The sequence below is a fragment of the Labrus mixtus genome, chromosome 21 (genome assembly GCF_963584025.1).
Source record: "Labrus mixtus chromosome 21, fLabMix1.1, whole genome shotgun sequence".
In the NCBI taxonomy this organism is placed as follows: domain Eukaryota; kingdom Metazoa; phylum Chordata; class Actinopteri; order Labriformes; family Labridae; genus Labrus; species Labrus mixtus.
In genome coordinates, this window is record NC_083632.1 from 22,165,560 (window position 1) to 22,180,482 (window position 14,923).

General features: G+C 37.0%; 1 protein-coding gene across 3 annotated transcripts; it reads left to right on the forward strand.

The window, feature by feature from the left end:
* The first annotated feature begins 8,068 nt into the window (after positions 1-8,068).
* Positions 8,069-13,287, forward strand: LOC132955248 (abl interactor 1-like). Of its 3 annotated transcripts, none has more exons than XM_061028016.1 (8): positions 8,069-8,422; positions 9,083-9,250; positions 9,796-9,975; positions 10,133-10,203; positions 11,178-12,157; positions 12,591-12,645; positions 12,720-12,963; positions 13,045-13,287. In XM_061028016.1, exons 1-5 carry the CDS (start codon positions 8,279-8,281, stop codon positions 11,560-11,562), a joined length of 948 nt encoding a protein of 315 aa, XP_060883999.1. In that variant the 5' UTR covers positions 8,069-8,278; the 3' UTR covers positions 11,563-12,157; positions 12,591-12,645; positions 12,720-12,963; positions 13,045-13,287. The 3 variants fall into 3 exon arrangements, with proteins under 3 accessions (XP_060883999.1, XP_060884000.1, XP_060884001.1); XM_061028017.1 differs by having other exon boundaries at positions 12,912-12,963; XM_061028018.1 differs by lacking the exon at positions 12,720-12,963.
* Positions 13,288-14,923: the final 1,636 nt, after the last annotated feature.

Consider the following 14,923-nt stretch of genomic DNA (forward strand, 5'->3'; position numbering starts at 1 on the left):
GCCACAGGGGAGACCAAGCTCAGTGTTACAGGGGTACTGGCCCTTGTTGGCCCATGCCTAGAACCGCCCATGTTCTTAAAAACAAAACAAAGGTCAAAAGTGGCAATTTAATTGTCAACCAATTCTTCTTAAACTTTTTCAAAGGAGTAACCGAACAAGAGGGAACAGCCATATCAGCGATTTGCTATCTATGACTCTGTATCAGAAGATTTAGCATCTTGAACTCAGAGAGAGCGACAGAGTGGTGTGTGTGTGTGAACATTGGACATTGTTAATGCATCAATATGTGTCGTTTATGATAATAAAAACTGTGTTCAGAGAGGGTTAGTGTTGTGTTTCACTAGCCAAGCACATAAAAGACACCTTATATTCAGAATCCAGACAAAGATTCATTAGCTACACTTGTTTCATTTAACATCCCTTTGAAACTTTTGAATGCCATTTTCACATACTGTTTAAATTTACCAGAGAACGTGAATTATTACTGAAGGTGGTTACACTTTGAACAAGAATAAAAAAACAACCATTGTGAGTCCAACACAAAAAACACAAAACAGTACAGTGTGATACAGACACAGTCGCACACAACATACACACATGAAGGCTCTCAGCCACCCCTCCAACAGACCCACAGCACCCACACAAAACCATCAGAGGTAGATACATGTAATGACATATCATTCAATCAAGAAAACAAAAGTAACAAAAATGAATTGGCAACCAACAGCCGTATGACATTAAGGGAACAAGACGACATTATCATTAGAAGCTGAGTTTGGGTAAAGATGCTAATATAGGCATGACACATCTGCACCATCTGAATGTTTTAGACAAAAGCAAACAGGGTCACTGCTGATCTTTAAAGAGGACATATTATACCCTTTTTTCACCTTTTCAAACAGTCCCCTGTGGTCTAAATGAAACATCTGTGCTGTGCTTTGGTCAAAATATAACATGAATCAAGCACCAGAGGAGGTTTGTGACCCTGTATAAACCAGCTCTCTCAGAACGCTCCGTTTTGGTGTGTGTGTCTCTTTAAATGCAACGAGCCCCCCCTGAGTTTTCCCCATAGACATCACTCCTCTGTAGCGAGAATAAAAATGGCAGACGTGCATAAAAGTTTAGGTCTAGGCTGGGGGTGGAGTCCATCGGTGGAGATATTAGGGGAGGGGATTTTTTTTACCAGAATCCCACTGTGACATCACAAAATGAGAAAATTTGAAACAGAGCATTTTTCTCTGTGTTGTAAGACTTCTGCAGACCACAAACAAAGGACTGGATGGGTATATTTCACATTTTGTGGGTCAGTAGACACTCAGGTTACCCAGATAAATGTTAAAAAAAAACCTGTAAAAGTGGATTTTTCATAATATGTCTCCTTTAAGTCCCAAGGTGGAAATCATAAACAGCTTATAGTTTTTTTAGCACTTTAACATAACCAGGTTGTGTGTGTCTAAGCTGCTCAATGAGCTCTTTCAGAATGACTAACGAGGCCATAAAACATGATAATGTTCAAATGATACTGCACTGGAAAAGGATCATGAATCTTAACGGCTTTTAACAGGAGAGTTTGAAATTTGGATGGATTCCTTTTTCTCCAACAGTCAACAGGCTCTAAAATTAGATCATTTTTTAAAAAGTGAAACTCAAGGTTGCAGATCCTAATGGATCTTACATTTGGATTTGTTGGCAGTCTTGAGTCAATCAAGTCAATCGAGATCTTTATTAACCTTGATATTAACATGACTACAGTAATCAATACTAATGTCTTTATAATGTCCAATAAAACTCTTATCAACATGAATTATCTTTTTGAGGATTCATAACTGATACAATGTTTCCATTTGAAGTAGATAAAGTTGTTTCTGAAAACATGTGAGGGAAATGAACTCTTAAGAACTCATCTTGCAAATGACAGAGCATATTTACCAAATGGCAGCCATTTTTTACTCTTATGTGACTCTCTGGAAGGAAAAGACGAAGTCTATCAAATTGTTTTGCTAAAGTGTTGATGGTCTGAAAACCATATACGTAGGAAATCTGAGAATTTGTTATCATTCCATTGCTTCTGGGTTGATCAGCAGCTGAAAAGATGGTTAATAGCAAACACTGGCAGGATGTTGGGCCCTACTTTAACGTAAAAATACATATTTTATTACTTATAAAGTAGGCTATGTTACCACTTTCTAGCTAACCTTACTCAAAGTGAGGTTGAGGGTGTTAGCTAGCTTACCGTACTAAGGTTAAGTTTAGCTAGCGATATGTAAAATACGGTATATGGTGTTTAAAGGTACGGTTAGCTTGCTAACCCTTTAGTAAACTTTGACGTTAAGTAGTCATTCAAAGCTTCTTAACTAGCCTACATTGTGCTATACTTTTAAAGAGGAACATAAGCAAGGAAGTGGATGCTGTTCTGAACCAATTTTATTCTGTATGTTGAAATCCAGCTCAGTTCTCTCTGGGTTTTTCATTCCATTGTATTTTTAGTTGCTGGTCATTTAAAGCAATAACAATATTTGTCTCACATTCTCCCCATTTCAGAAGAAAATGGTCACCAATATAGGAGCCAATTTGTAACAATGTAAATATTGTAAATAATGACTACTTGAAACACAAGGTAGTAAAATAAGCAAATTATCAAAAAAGGTTGACTATGTTGTGGTGTTCAGGCTTATTTAGGCCTTGAGTGGTGTGCGTCAGTTAAAGGGAGTCATTGTCACCATAAAATGAGACAGGGATTGTTAAAACATGAGTGGTTTAACACCTTACTGTATACATGTCAATACAGACAACAGATATGTAACTATACTGGAGGTTTCTAAAAAGAGACATCAGGTTTCTTGAGATTGTCTCTCAACAATCTTGCTGATGTCTTTTGAAACGTGATTTCTGACATGTGAACAGTCTGCAGGTGTCTGGCTGTTCATTGACAGAATATACTCTCTGCACTGATAGAGTGTACTGTGATAAAGTGAGCAGTTGGTGGAGGGTGTGTGTCCTTACTCTCACAGATGATGATGTCAGGTCATGAGTGTGTCAAACCAGAAAAGAACAATGTATGTAAAGGATTAGTAAAAAATATCTGTACTGACAAAATACAATTCTATAAAATTATTTCATTCTGTGTTTCAAATCAAGTGAATGAAAAACTGATAAAAAGGCAGTGAGCGCCTAGTCTTATAATTAAGTTTGAGAACAGTGTGTGTGCGTGCGTGTGTGTGTGTGTGTGTGTGTCTGTGTGTTTTTTTCTTGACAATGTAGTTTCCCTGCCGTCTCCCACACAATAATTGATTTTGGCTTTACCTTTAATGGAAGTCTGTGAGGTGTGGAGAAGGTGTGGAGAAGCTGTGATTGCGAAAAACATCCAATCTTCAGCAGACACATCGTCGGGCCTGCATGCTGTGATACAGTTTGTTGTGTGTTTGTTTACTGTGGGATGTTAAATCTGTTTCAGACGACATGTTTATTCTCTTCATCAGAGGTGACATGCAGTAATTCTCCCCTGCTATTATTACAATTCTGATGATTCTGCTTTTATTGTGCATTTTGCATTTGTCCTCTTTCCCAATATCCAGAAAATATCTTGGCACTGATACAAACAATCAGCCGTTTAAACTCTGTAGTCAATATCAAGTTGTTAAATAGAAGAACTCTAATTGTCTCACCAAGTAAAATGCAAAGGCAGTCGATGCAGGCAGATTTAAATATCTAAATATTTGAAGAATTCTTCCCTTCAAGCTCATAAGAAATTAGATTCCCAAAATATTATCAATGTCTGGTGCACTGCGCATATTAAGTTCCCCTGAGGGGTTTCCTTCTTCCATTGAACACCCTTAAAACCTTTGACTCTTTCTCCTGTTCATTTTATTGACACTGATACAACTCAGCCCATCGTGATTCTTAATCAGACGTCAATTTAACCAATAAACTGTGTAGACTTTGAATTGGTATGTCAAGACAAAAGAAGATGTCTCATTTATATCAGAGCAATGTCAAGAAATGTCTTAATGCCATGGGTCTACCTTTGACTATCGGAGTCTGTGGTGTTTGAAGCCTGAGTTATCTCTGCTGTCCACTTATACATCAAGGGGAATGTTGTGAGTTGTTACTACTTTTAAATAAATAAGAACATCTCTTGATATTTCATATGAAAATATAATAATTTGTATTTGTTCTCCTTATATAACAGGCCAGTGAAGATAGACAGAGTGTTGGGACAACATGCACCAAAGTGCCGGCTGAAAAGTAATCCTGTATTTGTGAGACGAGTGCTCGATCAACTGAGCTAACGGCACCTCAATGATAACTTTTTTTATTGGAGAGGTCAACTTTTACGACTAGCATTCCCAGCTGGATTCACACGTGGAGCTAGGACTGCTGACTGTGTTGCATGTCACATTTTGATTTCAGTTTGGTGAACATTAAGCAGGAATGGGACAAACGACTGAGTCCTTTTTCCAAGGTGTCTATCTAGAAAAGATTTTCACAAAAATGACCTCCCAGTTCTGTCAGGATAAAAATGCATCCTCATGAACAATTCAGTTTACATTTGGAAGAATGATTAGATTACTTTTTGAGGATCAATGTCTTCTTATTTACAGTCTGAAGTCATTGAAAGGGCAGGAAGGTAAGCATGGATCTCACTCTATTTAGCTGCAGAGTAGTGTGGTGCACCACACATAGGCTACAGAACTGTTATCAGTACTTCACTATATGCAAACAATTCATTATTCTCTTACTTTACGTGTTTTAATTTGGTAGCTTTATTATTTCTTGATGTTACTTTGATATAATTGTGCTGATGGCTAAGTAACTAAAAGTCCAAATCAAGAATTCAAGTCATCCAAAATAACCTGTTATCAGTGGACAGAAATCCTGTTATAACAGACAACACACTGATAACAGCACACACTGCTGCAGAACTTTACTGCACCATATAAATCATATAATCAATCATCACATGGGACAAAAGCTTAGATTAACATCAAGGGAGAACTGAGGCATCGTGGGAACAAGTTCTTATAAAAAGATCATTGGTTAATTATTTAAAGCTAGATGGTGGATGGTGGAAAACACACCATAAATCAACGACAGAGGTGGGGTCACTGTGGTTAGAGTTCCAGAGGAACTGCCATGCAAACAGATTATATACTTTTATGAATTTGTTATTTTGAGCTAAATGCTTCCAACAACTGCTAATATCTGACCACTGAAAAGGCTAACATTCTCATGTAAAGCCCGTAATGTAGACTTGGTTATTTATTTGATTATACTTGCCAATATTTGCTAATTGCACAAGATTTTGATTAGTATTTGACATTTTGAATTCCCCCCAGGATCACTAAAGTATTGATTGATCTATTGTTATTAATGAGTTAGGAGTCAATATGTTGCAATGCAGACTAAAGTTAAAATGCCTGCAGAAAGTTTTCTTCACTAAGGTGTTGGGAAATGTCATTGTTTATCACAAATACAAATCGTTGGAGGCCAATAGAAAAAAATCCATTAATATCTGTACAACAAAAGAAAACTGTGGCAAGCCGTTCAGGAAATTAATATATTGAATGGAACTTTGAATATATTGAATGCAACTTTGAATATATGGAATGGAACTTTGAATATATTGAATGCAACTTTGAATATATTGAATGAAACTTTGAATATATGGAATGAAACTTTGAATATATGGAATGAAACTTTGAATATATTGAATGAAACTTTGAATATATGGAATGAAACTTTGAATATATTGAATGAAACTTTGAATATATGGAATGAAACTTTGAATATATGGAATGGAACTTTGAATATATGGAATGGAACTTTGAATATATGGAATGAAACTTTGAATATATGGAATGAAACTTTGAATATATGGAATGGAACTTTGAATATATGGAATGGAACTTTGAATATATGGAATGGAACTTTTAATATATGGAATGGAAGTTTGTAGTGTTAAGCAGTTAAAGTGTTCCCATAATTGAACTATGATCTTCAAGGTGACACATTCTACATTCCAAATTATTCATATCATTTTGAGTACAAACAGCTGCTTCAAAAAAGTTTTGACGTTCAACAAAGTATTGGTATATTTCAGCTGATGTCATTTTGCAAAACCAGCATATTCAGCATGGTGTCTTTTCGATGACAACAATGAAACTGGTGGATTTAGAGAATTGAAATCAGCTTCAATTCCATATATTCAGACTTCATTCAATATATTCAGAGTTTCATTCAATATATATTCAGACTTCATTCAATATATTCAAAGTTTCATTCAATATATTCAAACTTGATTCAATATATTCAAAGTTTCATTCAATATATTCAGACTTCATTATATTCAAAGTTTCATTCAATATATTCAAAGTTTCATTCAATATATTAATTTCCTGAACGGCTTGCCATAGCAAACAAAACAGTCAATGTATATAAAATCTGTTTCTGACTCAACGGGGGCTGTCATTGTAGTTCAAGAGTCACCTTGAGTCTAAGGAGTCAAATTTCATTGCAATCCATCCAATTGTTCCTACTTCTCCTCTTATTTCCTGGCATCTCTATGGTGTTTTCAATTTTAGACATAAGACATAAAAAGCCCAAAAATATATTCATTGTTAAAAACTATGGACACATAAGGACAGTCCCTAAGCTGTTATGATTAGTTAGTTTCATTTTGTCATTTCTATCTTTGTGTTTCTCTGTTTCCTGTATATTTTTCTGTTCATATTCCTGAGATTAGTTTTCAGTGTTTCCTGTTTTATTTTGTAATTTCATGTCTTTGTTTCTTCCTGCCTCTCCATTTCGATTGCCTTGATTGTTTTCACCTGTGTCTGATTACTCCAGTGTCTATTCAGTCCCACTGTGGTTCCCTTCTGAGTCAGTTCATAAATCCACACCCGTTGTTCATTGTGGATTTTATATCTTACCTCCCTGTGTTTCCATTTTTCTATTTCTCCTTTTTGCCCTTGTTTTTTCTTCTGTGGCATTTCTGTTGGGAGTTCAGTTTGCGTTTGATGGACTTTCACGTGGAACTTGAAGACGTAAACGTTTGCTTTTTTTTGTTGTTTAAATTAAATCATAAAAATAACATTGTTCTGTTTAGCTTGCACTCGGATCCTGTTCCTCTTTATTTAAACCTCGTGACAAAAGCATGTAAACAGTCAACTATCTCTTCGTCAGACATATTTTATCATCTGATAGTCATGTATCAAAGCTGCCCTCTATCAAAATGTGATGGCTTTATTGTTGGTCACATGGGTCAATATGGTAAGTGCCAGTTTGTGTAAAGTGTGGTGATAAACTGACACCTGGCAGAGTGTGCACTCCTCACATCATATGTGTTGTAATGTACTCCACTGAAAACATCTAGACATCTGGCTAACACTTATGCTACGCCATAAGTACACACCATAGACTGTAAAAATAATACACACACACAATCACAGATGTTGATTGATGTGTATACCGGATATCCTGAACCACAGTCTATAATACACTTTGCATTTTTATTATAACTTTGTTCTTCCTAAAACATCAACCAGACATGCAAATTTAATTAGAATAGAATAAACTATATAAATGGAATTACTTTATTGATCCTAAACTGGGAAATTGTGGCGTTACAGCAGCAGGTTGTCCAAACACACAATATGAGCAAAAACACAATATTAGCTAATTTAAACACAATATAATATTAAATACAAAGTAAATAAGCACTAAAAATATCAAAACTAAGAAAGGGGAATATATACAACCAGGATTTAACTCAGCATTACTAGTCGGTAAATATATTCAAGGGAGCCCTCTAATACTTCTGTATTACTTGGTGTCTGTTGCACCACTCTAATATTCATCACAAAGGCCTAGTCACCCTCAATGCAGGATACAACTATTATCAGCTCAATAACAGACTTTAATGGGAAAGGCACCTTTTCCCCCTTGACTGCACTGCCCTCTAGTGGATTATGTAGGTAACACAAGTAGTTCATGAGACATTTTAAACACCCAGTATGTTATGTATATTTAATAATATATGTTATATTCTAACTTATTTTAAAATGACTTGTGATAACATATAACGTACACAATACCCCCTTAAAGAAACAGATGTTACGCCCTGCCCTCACGACCAGCTGCTCTGACAGAGAAAATGTTTCCCCTGAGGTTAATTCCGCGTTCCCCACCGACCAAACCCCTCTCCGCCTCGACTGACTGACTGCCAAAAAAACCTTTAGCATCCTCCTCGGACAGCCTAAGTAGATGTTTAAAGGGCAAAATGGGAGAAATGACGGAGCAAAAGAAGTTTACTGAAGTTATTAATCAGATATTTCAAGAGGCGCCTGCTGCAAGGAATGGTCTCGTTGATAATTACAGCAACCTCCTTAAAGTGGCGGATTACTGCGAGAACAATTACTTTCAGGTAAGTCATATTTGAAAATATATAGCCTATATATATAATTTTTTAAACACCAATGACATCACATGTAAAGGACAATTAATTTAATTGTTCTATGACCTCATTTAACCACATTTGGGATGTAACGAAGTACATTTTGACTTCTTAAGTAGGCTAGGCTACATAAATGCATATTTTAAGGAACTTAATGAGAGTATTATAACCGTGCTTTTTGTTACCCGTTGGCCTACTTATATGCTTTATATTACATTTCATATGGATATGGTGCCATTAATAAGAATAAGCTCTTGTGAAACTTTTTAGCTTTTTAGTCTAATTTATGTGACAAACTCTCAAGTTCAAAATGTACATCTTACACCTTTATAATGTGAAGTAGGCCTATACAATTGTAACTCTGCAACATTAGCCTTTTAATAGGCCTACTAATAGCCTTTATTATTATTCCATATTATTCAAATATCGTTAGTATTTTGAAAAATGATAGGCTCCATTTCCTTTTTTTCTTTGGAAATGTCTGATAGGCTATTATAGCTTTGAACGAAGTATGTAAGTTGTACTGTTTGTATACTTTGCTATTATTACTTTTTTATAACCAAAATTGGAATTGTTTTTCCTTATCTTATTTTAAAACATTTTTTTTTATCCTGTTAAAAAAACCTGCAGGCAGATGATCCCACCAAGGCTATGGAAGAGGCCAAAGCATTAGTTGCCCAATCTCTGGCCAGTGTGACATATCAGATCAACAGCCTGGCCTGCACCCTGCTGAGGCTGCTGGACTCTCAGGCCATGCAGGTCAAAGATGTGGAGTCCTCTGTTAACATGCTGTCGCTGGTGAGGAGCACCTTTCACCTGAATCACAGCTGAGATCTGCACAAGAAAGTGATGGGGTGGTGGTAGTATCTGGTATCCTTAGACGTATTTCATCAAGTCCTTTCTGTAGGCAATAGGCTAAACATTGTGTTTCTGGTTGTCGATAAACAATAATCATTTAAAATCCTAAACTTTTGTGTTTACATAAAAAAACCCACTATTTTGTTTTCCATCTATGTTTGTACATTTTACTTTTTTCTATTGCATTGGTGAACTGCATTTGTCTTAGCAAAAAAACGGTGTGACCTGCAGATTTAAAAATATCAAGACTATTGATGTTGTGTTTCTTCAAGTACAAACCTGGTTCTTTATTTGGTTACAAAGAAGCGTGCAAGTCGGTGTGTTCATTTCTCCTGCAGGTCACTTGTTGTGCCTCAAGCTGTAGTCTGTTTTGGTTTCTAGGCTCTTTTTTGCTTTGTTGCTGCCACATCTTTGAGAGATATTCTCTGATGGAAACAAGGAATTGAAAATGGATTGCTTCTGTATTACATTGTTCTCTGATCCAGGCTGCAGCGATCCACTTTGAGAAGGTTGCCAGGAGAGAGATCGGTACTTTTACTACTCCCAAAACCAAGAGTTGTTCCAAGCTTTTGACCCCACCAACCTCAGGCAAGGAGCCAATGAAAAGCTATCAAAGAGTGCCCATTTCATATTCCATCCTGGACCCCGTTGGACACTGTTTTATGGTAAACTGGATGCTTCATTTAAGACAGAGTACACATAGTTGGCATTATTACCAATAAATAAAAGAGGTACAGAAAATGTGAGAGTGACATCCACCATTGCTGACTGCTGGATAGAGATCTTCTATGTTTTTTAACATTTATTTATTTCTACCCACAGTTCACCGAGCAGACGTCCAGAAAGAGAGCAGATACCACAGAGAGCATACAAAGCACATCCGACTTCCCTGTGTATGTAGACAAACTCCAACTTTACTCTTTTTTTATGATAAACAAAAAATAAACAATTACTTTGCTCCAGTGTGCAAATCTTTCAACGAGGAAGGTCTTGCTGCCCAAAATTCACCTGCAATCCCATAACAAAGTAAATTTAGGATAAGATCTTGTTTATGTCTCAAATATGTCTCAGAGACAAAAAAATGAGCACTAGTCAGGACCACAAAGAGCTTTTGTTGTCTCAAAACAGTGAGCCCTGTGTGAGGTCTCTTATATTTATTACAGTTGTCTCATATCAAGATCTTATCTAGAAGAATAAATGAGACTACAGCAAGCTCTCAAATTTGGCTCAATATGATCAAAACTATAGAAAACAGATAAGTGGTATCTAATATCGCCACTTTGCCTTAATAAGACTAAGAGCAGTTTATTCATGGGATGGCCAAGATACATGTTTTTTCGTTTACATGCAGTCTGTGCAATATGGAGAACTAAACGTTAATTTCACACAATTCAAATCGTTTATAAAACATTCCCACAGAGTGGAAACTTTCAGTCATTTAAACCACTTAAACAACAGAAAGGCAATGGCTCATTTAAGAAAAAACGCTGTACTCTGCGCTGCAGGAGACACATTTGTTAACAGAGCTGTCAATCATGACATCAAATAACTAATTAAAAGGACAATTCTCAGAAAAATGATGACTTGAACACAAAATGGCATGACAATATCTAACTATAACAATGAAACCGGGTCTCATAAAACTTGATCAGTCATGCATCTTGCTTTCAAAGTTTTGACCCATGTCCTATCTGTGAACACAGAGGAGGCAGGGTTCATACTGCAGCTAGATGCCGGGGGCTGGGGGCATAATTTTGGCTTTGACATGGGTATCCATTCTTTATTCAGTCGGAACATCCTGAACACCAGCAGCTGTATGATTTAGAGTACAAACTGGTTCAAACTTGGTTTTCTTTTGTTCTTCCAGATCCACTTTAGGCATCGCTGTGCCTCCACCATCAGTCCCCACCTTGCAAACCGTCTCCAACCCCACCAACGACAGCCTGCCTCCCCCACCCCCTTCTTCCGACTGGGACCCCAATATGCCTTCACCCACGTGTTTACCCCCACCCCCTCCGCCACAGCCAAACTCTCCCTCAAATGGCATGTACCCACCTCCACCACCTCCTCCAGCTGTAGCAGGGGGCGCCGCTCTACCTCCTCCTGCTCCACCTCCTCCTTCTTTCACAGGAGGTGCTGGTCTTCCTCCTCCACCTCCCCCACCAGCCCAACTTTTTTCAGGAGCTGCTCCACCCCCTCAAATGGGCAACTCTGCTTATGTGCCACCCGCCCCTCCACCTCCTCCATTTTAGTTCACTTTGGTGGAGCATGATATTTCTTTCCTTCAGAATTGTTTTTGTATAAAGTGCAGTTAACATTGAGTTCATTGTGCTTAGACACATGCAGGGTTTAACCATTAGATGCATGCGTGAAATGTCATGTGATGCATTTTCAGACCTTTTGTGAGAGGTTGAATAAAAGCTAAAAAAAGTGCGTAGTGGTCTAACCTTGAACTGTTTCATCCATGTTGGATTGCACAATCTGAGCTTCAAGTGAGAGAAAATCCTCCTCAAAGAGAAACATTTTGGCAGCAGGAATTCCTCCAACGTGTTTCAACAAATCCTTGTCTGCATTCCTCAGACTCAAGCTGACTCTTGTGTTTCCCTGGTATCCTCGTTTTTTTCCTGCAAAGTCATCGCCCTTCTTTATTATGTGTTTCATTACAATGTTTCTTAATCAGCTATTGGCTCTTATTTCAGAACTGTAGGTCAGTCTGCCAGTGTCAGTGGGAATAACGTCTTTACGTCACCTCCCCGAGCTCCGCTACTTTAAACAGTCCAATGAGGCTATAAAAATGTCCATTTCATGTCAACACTCTGACCTGCAGTTCATGGCTTGTACTTGAAGGTAAGCTTTAGTTCAGCATTAAAATCTATCTAAAGATATTTTCTTTTCTGGTTTATATTTGACTGTTCAGTTAGGACTGTCGCTAGAATAACAACTGTTGATGTTTATTTAAAAAAAAAGAAGTTGCTTAAGCTATACAGCTGTAACTTCGAACTGTTGTGTTGTGTAAAAAGAAAGTCGAGATCGAGTGCATACAAAATCTGATCTGTGATACTACTTTGATTGTGCAGCTTACACTCATGCATTTAGTATTTTAGCTTCAGAGACATTCCCTTTAATGGGTGTGTTTTAAGGACTTGCGAGGTTATGAGCTACCTTTGCACTTCCCATGTAAGACTGTATTGCAAAACAAAACATAAAATAGCAAACAGTAAAATATAATCACAATCTTAATGTTGAAGATAAGGTCAGTCCATTTTTTCATTTTCTCTAGGTGTTAAACCTGACAGAAGAAACATTACCATGGGCTTTTATTTTCCTGTGTTTGAGTAAGTAATCATTGTAGGTCATTTTGATCACTGCATACCTCACTGTATACATGATGAGCTGTGCTTTGTTTCAGGATCCCCCTGTTGGTTTTTGGTATCGTTTTATGGATTTTATGTTGCTATTTTGCAAACCAACGAAGAGAAGCTGAAGGCTGGCCCCTGAGGACGACAATTTCTCCATCTGTTTACATCATTCCTTTTTATGAACAGCGGGGGGACGAGGAAGTAATGGACATATATGAATCATATGTTCAACCTCCTTACAGAGATCCTCCCATATACTGCTCAAGAAGCGTGACTCCACCTCCTCCATACTGGGTACAGCACAGCTGTAGTCACATTCATAAAAAGATACTGTGTTAGTTAACAGAATTAAATTTATACTTTTCTCTTCTCTAGCTTGAAAGAACATCTTATCTGGACTCCACAGCCTCATACACAGACCCTCCAGCTTACTCAGAGCACCAGTGATCCTCCTCCTCTTCCTCCTCTGTTTTTAAATGGCATTTAGTCCGACAAGACTGAACTTTTCCCCAGTGAAGATCTGAGGAATCCAAAGGACTTTTTTAAACCGGTCTACAAATTCAGATTGTGCATGGGGGAAAACATTGCATTGTGTTAAAATAAAAATTGTGCTTCAAATCTTTTTTGTTTGTTTGTACACCACTAGAACAAACACTACAAAAGTGGTCTTAAGATGGACCCCTGATGAATACCATTGTTAATGGTTTTCCTGCCCGTATTGTTTACTTAAAAAGAAAAATGCATGATGTCATTAAAATGAGACTAAAAACAAAACACACAGCACACCTTTCAGTCCTGTGTCTTTAAAAAAGACAGTAATGCTATAAAAGCTCTTCAAGTTGTGTTCCTCCCCAAGTGACACATTATCCTTTGATAGCAACCTACAGGTCAGTTTCTGAAGAGTTTTGATTCTTAAACAAAGGTAAGAGCTAATCCCAATGTACTATAATAATAAAAGTGATCTTCTTAATTATTTGCTATAAGGGTAAAGTATATTAGAACTGTATGATTAAACCTTTTATTGTTGTAAAGAGCGACAGATTTATAGGATGAAGGTCCACTGTCAGTTGTTAAACATGGTGTAAAGTCAAACAGGCTGTTGTAGAACTTCTTAGCTTCTGATGTGTAATTTAAACTTTGTATATGAGTGTTTAAAGTTCATTATACTCAATTGTGTGTATCTAAAAAAAACATTGTTAATGAAACACTGCAGGGTCAATTTAGGTTACAACCCTGTGATTGCACATTTAGCACTCTTAGTCTCATAAACACGTCATCATTGTTCACTCGGTTAGTGGAAGTACATTTCTTAATTTCAAAGTTATTGTCTGCGACACTTAATGTACTGTATGTCTCTTTTCTCCTCTCACAGTTATGTCAGTAGGTTGACATATTTCCAGCCATGAGTGTGGTAGTCAATATCTTTCAGTATTTGTAAGTAGTCAAGTTAACAAATTTTCCTTTAAGAAGAAAAATTGTTCTATAAAGAAATAATGGTCAAGTCTTAATTGATGGACATGTGTGTCTAGATTACCGGTCTTGGCGGTGTCCATAGCTGTGGTTCTTCTTTGTTTCTATCTGCACGCAAAGAAGAAAAGAGCAGCATATGATGTCACAATAGCAACAAGGCAAGATGACACATCTTCAGTAGTGCATTCAATATCTTTGTCTGATGATCACCCAGAAGAGGACAGACATTACAACAGATTCCCCCCTCGGTACAGCACCGTGGATCACCCTCCTCCATACTCACTGGTATGTGTGCCCTAAAAACAGTCACTCACTACAAAAGACTGTTAAGATAGATCTAAACTTACATTTAAACAACCAGCTATTGAAACAGAGCTTCTTTAAAAAGATAAAATATTTGGACAGTCTCAAAAAATAGTTCTGGCAGAGCAATCTTCAGGTTTAATAAGTGGATGATACTCAAATCAATATTTTTTATTCCTATTGAAAAAGTCTTTAATACATTACATATGAGCTGTTTGATGGATACTCTGACATTTTGGGGAATTTGCTTTCTTTTCTTGAATTATAGGAGAAGATTTGATACTCATGTCAGCGTAGGCCTACTAAATATGAAGCTAAAGCTAAAAGCCACTTAAGTTAGCTAAACATGAAGACTGACCACAGGCAAACTGCTAGATTTGTTTGGTCAAAAGAGATAGAGAGTCAAGAATCAACTAGCGTAGCAAAAGTTCCCTCGTCAACTTGTCAACTTGTTATATTTCGATGAAATCTGTACAAACTG

Bases quoted from the DNA above. Each gene is read 5' to 3' on its own strand.
- LOC132955248 (XM_061028016.1), top strand. From the start codon at position 8,279: ATGGGAGAAATGACGGAGCAAAAGAAGTTTACTGAAGTTATTAATCAG. The intron at 9,251-9,795 runs GTGAGGAGCACC...TCTCTGATCCAG, and splicing joins CTGTTAACATGCTGTCGCTG to GCTGCAGCGATCCACTTTGA. The intron at 9,976-10,132 runs GTAAACTGGATG...TTCTACCCACAG, and splicing joins CCGTTGGACACTGTTTTATG to TTCACCGAGCAGACGTCCAG.